Genomic DNA, 8,176 nt, shown 5'->3' on the forward strand with positions numbered 1-8,176 from the left:
GCTGGTTGCTTAAATAGTAAAACGTTTTTTCTTACACGTACACACACACAAAATATATACAAAAAGGGGAGAATAATATATAACAAAAAATACAAAATCATGTGTAGAAGAAGAAGAAGAAGAAGAAGGAGGAGGAGGAGGAGGAGGAGGAGAAGAAGAAGAAGAAGAAGAAGAAGAAGAAGAAGAAGAAGAAATAAGTAAATGAAATAATGATAAAATTAAATATAAATATGAAATAAAAATAAAGATAATAAAGATAAGATTAATAGTAACTGAGAACGGAAGGGGAAAGAGGGTTAATTCTATCAAAAATAAAAAAATGGAATATTTTGGAGTAGTAAATATTGTTGTGAATTATCAAAAGATAACCGATGAGGTGCCTACTGACTTGAGGTAACCTACTCAGTTCTCACACATGGTATGGTGTATTCACACACACACACACACACACACACACACACACACACATACATATACTAGCATAGTACACGCCTCTTAACCCTTATACCTATGCATGTACACACAAATATGCATACACGCATACATACATACATACACGCATACATACAAATATATAAATAAATGCGCCCTTTTAAAGCCTATCCAGGCTCATGGGCCCGGTTTCCCGGTTTCAATGGCGTACGTGCTCCCCAGCTGGACGGGACGCCAGTCCATCGCAGCGTGACTCATTTTTGCCAGCTGAGTGGACTGGAGCAACGTGAAATGAAGTGTTTTGCTCAAGAACACAACGCGTCGCCCGGTCCAGGAATCGAAACCACAATCTTACGATCATGATGCTGACACCTTAACCACTACGCCACGCGCCTCCACCATACATACATATACACATACATATGCATACACACACATACACAGACATATATATGTACATATATACACTTACATACTCATACACACAGAGAAAGGGGAGGAAAAACATCTATATATAACATTTTGAATGCATAAAATAGTACATACAAGAGTATATAATCATATGTAGTTTTCATTATTGCATTTATGTGTGTACGTGGAGGCGCAATGGCCCAGTGGTTAGGGCAGCGAACTCACGGTCATAGGATCGCGGTTTCGATTCCCAGACCGGGCATTGTGAGTGTATCTTAGATAAAATAGTGAGAATTTTCGACAAATGCTTCTCTTCGCTATCAGTCATGGTTTCAAATCGGCCAAAGCTACTCAAGAGATTTATACTTTGTACGGAGAAGGTACTATTGCTGAAAGAAATGCGCAGACATTGTTTTTACGCTTCATGGAGGAGATCTTCAACCTCACAGACTCTTTGCGTTCCCGCTGACCTGTTCAGTTCAATGGAGATCGATTGAAACGACCTCATTCATGAGGATCCGCACCAATGCACAAGTGATTTGGCCCTGCGGATCGGACGCACTCATGATACTGTCACCTGTTGTCTTCACTAGAAGAGTAATCTAGCAGAAACGACCCGACCAGCGACACGGTGTCCTACTTCAGCACGACAATGATCGCTCAATCGTTCTAATTTGAACATGACTATATTTCAAGAAATCGCTTGAGAAGTTATAAAGCACCCACCATATTCTCATTCTGAGCTAATTCTCTAATACAATGTTGCGGACCCTCATCAATGAGCTCGTTTCAATCGATCCTCATTGCAAGATGTTTCGTTCCACAACTATTTGTCAAAATTATCGCTAAAAAATAACGATTAAAATATATGGAAAAATGTATGAACGAATTTATACGACATCCAGTATATACATACATATATATACATGCACAAATGAATTAGAAACAGTTTGAGGTATATAAACAAAATCGAACGCACATACACAGAACTAACAACACCCCACCACCTGTATAAGCGTGTTCGATTTTGTTTATATATATATATATATGAATATATGTAAATAAAGTTATCAACATACAGCAAGTTGTATAGATATTCCGCTATAGAGGACTGAGATGGCTAACACAATATGCAATGATGTGTTAAATGTTGCAATCATTATTTCTTTTTCGTTGACGTCCTCTTGAAATGCGATAACGATCAACATACACGAGAAAATAATAGCGAACATGAAGATGATGATTGCATAGATGGAGAAGTTGGCATTGACTTGATGTAGTAGCTCCATTATTTCTTCGTATTTCTTCTGAATGTGAACCAATTTATTGTTAATGTCGCTAGTTGATTGTTCTTCCTCGTGGAGCAGCTTCAGTTTTTGTGAAAGGGCATGCAGCTCACAACAAATTACTTTCGCAAAGAAATAAAGTAGTATATCGTCGCTGAGTATTCCAGATGCGACAAACCAGCTTAAAATCCCGAAGTTTATACTTTCAAAAGTTTTATTCTTCCACATAGGTATACCTAGTAAAGATTTCACGGGAGATGGTTCAAATTTAACATTATAGGAAGAAATTACGATCCATATTATACTAACGATGATTATAATAACCGAAAATCCTACCATCAATTTAATATGCAGTTTTACTTTCCTCAAATATTTTTGCTCTCTTAGAGAAACAACACATGCTGAAAATTTCTCAAGCAATTTTCTGCCGTATACGACGTTGGTGATGATCTTCATTCCATGCTTAAAAACATCCAAAGAATAAAACAGCAGGAAATAGGAAAAGACAATAACTTTTCCTCTGCCCATCCAATGATAAAATGAAAAATATAAGCGTATTATATTCCAAATAAGAAACAATGAAACGATACTTTTGAAAACTATGAACAAATTCTTTTGGCGTTTTGTGAGATAACCAGGTGGGTACAAATCTTGACCAGAGAGCGCCGTAAGATGTAGTGCAGGTTTTAAAATATCTATCGGAATTTCTTCACTTGAATCTTTTATTGGTCGCCTATGGTCCATGTTGGTGGATTTACTGCATGTAGATACATCAGTACTAGAGATGACAAAAGGTGTTACATTATTACTTTGGTTCTTTGATTCGTTTTCTGGTATAATTGCTACGCCAGAACTTGAGAGAGGATTCTTTCCCTTACCAAACGTCAAGTGATTGTCTACCATTACAGTGCCTTGAAATGTTTGTCTGATGGTGGCATAGTAATATGTATTGGCTCTAGTAGTGTTGGTAGAGGTAGTGAACGTTGGTATTGATAGCAGCGATGGGGATATCTGTTGTTATGGTCATTAAAATTGTACTGATAATTGCTGTAAAATCGGGTGTTGTTCAATAGTTTTTACATTAAATGCTCCAGTTCATTAGTTACGGCTACAAAATAATGTAACATCGCATAAAAGAAACAATGGACTCGGATTCAAAACCTAACGTTTTATAAAGTAGATAGAATAACGTTGCAGTGATGGGCTATATTTGAGAATGAAACAGTGATCATTGGCCCAATGTTCAGGTATATAATATGATATTCAGGGAGTATGGATAATGTAATGTTGTGGTTATGCATGTAGGATAGTGTTCAGCTGATTATGCATATGATATGGCTTTGAGATGGCCTGAAAATAAAATAGTGTTGAAGTGATGTATATAATATAATGCTGAGAGGTTTTATAGAATATTTTGCTTGTATAATGCATAAAACCTCAGCAGTTGCCATGGAGAAGAATACAATCACTCAATTGAGTACTGGCACTATTTACACATGTACTTATATATCACACACCCGCACAAAACAAACACCAACGCTCACTCACACATACAGATATACACATATACCATACGCATTTGTCACGCATTATCGGTACCACCCATTATTGATTTATAAGTTATAGATAAAAAGATAAAGTATTGACGATCAGATGCCTGGAGAAAATCACCCAGCTTCAAAACTGGGACTTTTAGAATTTATAATCTCCAATACTTATTTCGAAATTTGTTTATTTTGGAAGGGCTCTAACTGTTCCTTGATAATGCTTTCTTTCAGGCCATTTTAACACTGAAAGTCTACTTTCTAATCTTAAGTCTAACTTTAAGCTACGGTTAGTTTGTACACGGTGGAGGCGCAATGGCCCAGTGGTTAGGGCAGCGGACTCACGGTCATAGGATCGCGGTTTCGATACCCAGACCGGGCATTGTGAGTGTTTATTGAACGAAAACACATAAAGCTTCACGAGGCTCCGGCATGGGATGGTGGCAAGCCCTGATGTACTCTCTCACCACAACTTTCTCTCACTCTTACTTCCTGATTCTGTTGTGTCTGTAATTCAAAGGGTCAGCCTTGTCACACTGTGTCACGCTGAATATCCCCGAAAACTACGTTAAGGGTACACGTGTCTGTGGAGTACTCAGCCACTTGCACGTTAATTTCACGAGCAGGCTGTTCCGTTGATCGGATCAACTGGAACACTCGACGTCGTAAGCGACGGAGTGCCAACAACAACAACAGTTTGTACACGATCATGATCTGCATCAAATATTGCATCAGTTAAAAAACACTTTCTGAGTCGTGAAATTTGAAGAAGTAGATCGATTTAATGTCTCTATTGGCACTAATGACAATGGTAATGTATGTTTCCAGTCGGCCTGTACATACTAGACGTACTTACATATTAATTCGCAAATCATAATATTGGATTATACCGAGAAGATAGGTTAGTCATATCATACAGCAGGAATAGTCATATTCAAGGATCCTTCAGCGTATATCACCCAGATTTTAATAATATAGGACTCAAAATTAGCCATTAATTATGACTAAAGCTTCTTTTGGCATAAATTCCACTAACAAATTATTTCATACGACTTCTGAAGAACTTACTTATATAAAGAAGCAAACCTGTAACCTTCATTGTGTTACCAAAATCTTATAGACAACATAAGTATCAGAATGTTTAACCCCATGACTTCTAAAGAGATTTTCTAAAGTACATATCCCCAATACGATAGGAATCTATCAGATAGCAACTTTAAGGATATCACAATCAAAGAGAATTAATATGGTTTTCAGCTGTAATCTCCCTGAGTGTGAAGACCAGCCAATGTAGGGTGAAAGTTTTTGACCCGGCTAGATAAACATGTGATTGACAGAAATATCTTCAAAATGTATTCTGTATAATTATATTACACTTGCGGTTCCAAAATGAAGACAGTTATCTCAATTAAGCCCATTATCCTAGATTCTTCATGCAGAAAAACATTAAGCCAGCAGTGTACGAAAATAAAATTCCCTCAAATATTCCAATCTAGATGATTGATGAAAAATACTACATAGGCATATGTGACAGTGCGTTCCATAAATTATTTACACCCATAACTCACCTTTCAGTCGCAACGATGAAAGGTACTCCACGACTAACCAACCAAGCATCAGGTGAAGGGTTTCGAAACAGACTGAGGGAAAGCGATCATTGCGCAGCAGAAATAACACATCCTGCTGAAGTCAGAGCTGCTATATCGATCAGTATACACACAAATCGCATACATTCATAGACACACACAAATACATACGCACGCGCACACATACACAGATGTGCACGTGCAGGTACTCACACGCATGCGTATACTCACCTACTCACCTGTGTATAGCCCTCCCATCCCACATACGGAGATTATGATTCTGAAAAAAATTTCCAAATATCTTTATAAAATATTTTTTTAAGAATTTTTTTCTCTAAATATGCGGAAAAATAATGAATTATAAATATAACACAACAATAAATTATAAAAAAAGGTGGAAGGGGGATAAAGAAGTTAAAAATGCAATATAAAGTGGTGCAATTATAAGCAAAAAAAGAAAAACGAAACATGAAATAAGGTTGCTTAGTTGCAGGAGGTGTAGAGGCAGTCAAAAGGAGGAGGGGGTTGTATTTAGTCCGAAGGGGATAGTAGTTCGTAGATTAAAGATATACCGCTGTTCCAGGCGGAGTCGAGAGTGTGTGGTAACGTGGTGTAGAGCGAGGCCAAAAACAGAGATATACATACATACATACATATATATATATATATATGTGTGTGTGTGTGTGTGTGTGTGTGTGTGTGTGTGTGTGTGTGTGTGTGTGTGTGTGCGTGTGCGTGTGTGTGTGTGTGTGTGTGTATGTATGTATGTATGTATGTATGTATGTATGTATGTATATAGAAAGAGATAAGAGAGAGAGAAAGTAAGAGAGATGTAAGTAGAATGAGAAAAAAGACTTGATAAATTGTTGAGTATAAAAATGTTCCAAATTAAACAAATAGAAAAAGAATAAAATCATTCGCTCTTGTTCCTTCTCAAGTCATATATGGATCAGCTAGAAAGTATAATGAAAGATAAAGACGAAGAAACGGTTAAGGCAGACAAAAACCCGAAATGAAGATGCTACTAATTTTGCAAAGAGTGAGAAGAGCCCAGAGTACATCGTGGCCGAAGATGACGTCAAGAAGGGAACGATGAACATTAGTGGTCAAACCCTACCATGGAAAACCGGTGCAGATAATAGAATAAAGGTGAAGTGAATACTTCTACGAAGAACACAAAAACTGCCTGGTAGAGACACAGACAAACAGAATAGTAAATACAAGTCAAATATCAAAAATAAAGGAAAATGAAATGGGTCATGCTAATATAAAAGTCTTTTGAAACATAAAGGGCTGAGTCGGTAAAACCATTAGGTTCTACTTAAAAAGTGAATACTGGGCTGGAGAAATGGAGATAAACTGCCGCTTTCCCTATAGATAACAATGTAAATGAACGTGTGGATGCGTGAAAGGTACGATTTAGTTAGACCAGATAGCTAGAATGTTGTTGTATTTTATTTTGTTTCTTTTTTGTTGACCCCCTTAAATTTCAATTCTCAAGGATATCTTGATATGCTAAAATAGTAGATTTTGTGCTGGAAATCTTTGACTTTTCGACCAGTGACTGGCTCCTTTCTAGAGTAATATACCAAATCAAGGATATACTTGTCTTAGGAACATCTCAGAATTTAAATAGCATTTTAAAGCTGCTTTTACTGGAATTACAGCTGAGATAGAGTATACAGTTCTGGATCAGCATACAAGGTGGGAAAAAGACGTGAATTTTGAATATACGAATGTAGAATTTCAATGTAATTGAACTGAATATAGATTAACTGTTTTCCCAATTAACTTTAAATAATTATCAATGTTGTGGACTAAACTCCAAAATAAGTACTTTCAATATCTATAAAGATATGAATTATTGAAATCCAATTTTATCGCAGTTAGCATGTGTGTGCTAACTTACCTGACCGCCTGAGCAGCACATGCCATTTGTTTCATTTGAAAATTTTAAAGCTCTACAGAAACGACAATTTGTGATTAGCACAGCAATTTTCAATATTCTAAACAAAAAATTATGAACACAGAAGAAAATTGTACAGTAATCCCTATTTTTGTAAGCACTTGTATGTATGTAGTATATTTTTATTTTGTATGCAGTATAAGTTAACCAAATAGAAGCACATGTATGAACTGCTAACTTAACGGTAAATGCCACAATAATTATTACAGATAAATTTCTTATATATATCAACTCTTTTACTCTTTTACTTGTTTCAGTCATTTGACTGCGGCCATGCTGGAGCACCGCCTTTGGTCGAGCAAATCGACCCCAGGACTTACTCTTTGTAAGCTTAGTACTTATTCTATCAGTCTCTTTTGCCGAACCGCTAATGTACGGGGACGTAAACACACCACCATCGGTTGTCAAGAGATGTTGGGGGGGGGGTCAAACACAGACACATAAACATGTACACACACATACATACATACACACACAGACACATGAACATATACACAAAGATACATATATATATATACACACACATACACACACATACATATATACACACACATACACATAAACATATACACAAACATACATATATATATACACACACATACATATATACAACGGGCTTCTTTCAGTTTCTGTCTACCAAATCTACTCACAAGGCTACAAGGTTTGTAGCCGAAATTGTACTGAATCTTTTGATACCGCACACGTCGAAATCGGTGACTCGGTTTTGGAATGCATAAGGAATATGTATATATATATATATATATATATATATATAAAATTTAGAGAAAAGAACCACAGTTCCTGAACTCATCCATGAGAATCCACAGTCACATATAGAAAAAAATTTATAAGTAAATACACTAAAAAGAACAATAATAAAATACAAAGTAATAATTATTAAAATAATAAAATGACTACACGTGTTTTATAATCAAATTTTCAAATACAAAC

The 8,176-nt window shown here is 36.2% G+C and overlaps 1 protein-coding gene across 3 annotated transcripts in view; it reads right to left on the reverse strand.

Annotated features, from left to right (window-relative positions):
* Window positions 1-8,176, reverse strand: part of LOC106874590 (uncharacterized) — a 41,963-nt gene that overhangs the window by 17,849 nt on the left and 15,938 nt on the right. The window contains exon 1 of one of the 3 annotated variants that reach the window (XM_052970256.1): window positions 1,923-3,485. The exons of the other annotated variants lie outside the window; for them this stretch is intronic. Within the exon in view, the coding sequence (XP_052826216.1) occupies window positions 1,923-3,032 (1,110 nt within the window). The 5' untranslated portion in view covers window positions 3,033-3,485. Of the gene's footprint in view, window positions 1-1,922; window positions 3,486-8,176 lie in introns of those variants that run through there. 3 annotated transcript variants of the gene reach the window in all.

The sequence above is a fragment of the Octopus bimaculoides genome, chromosome 8, assembly GCF_001194135.2.
Source record: "Octopus bimaculoides isolate UCB-OBI-ISO-001 chromosome 8, ASM119413v2, whole genome shotgun sequence".
NCBI lineage: Eukaryota > Metazoa > Mollusca > Cephalopoda > Octopoda > Octopodidae > Octopus > Octopus bimaculoides.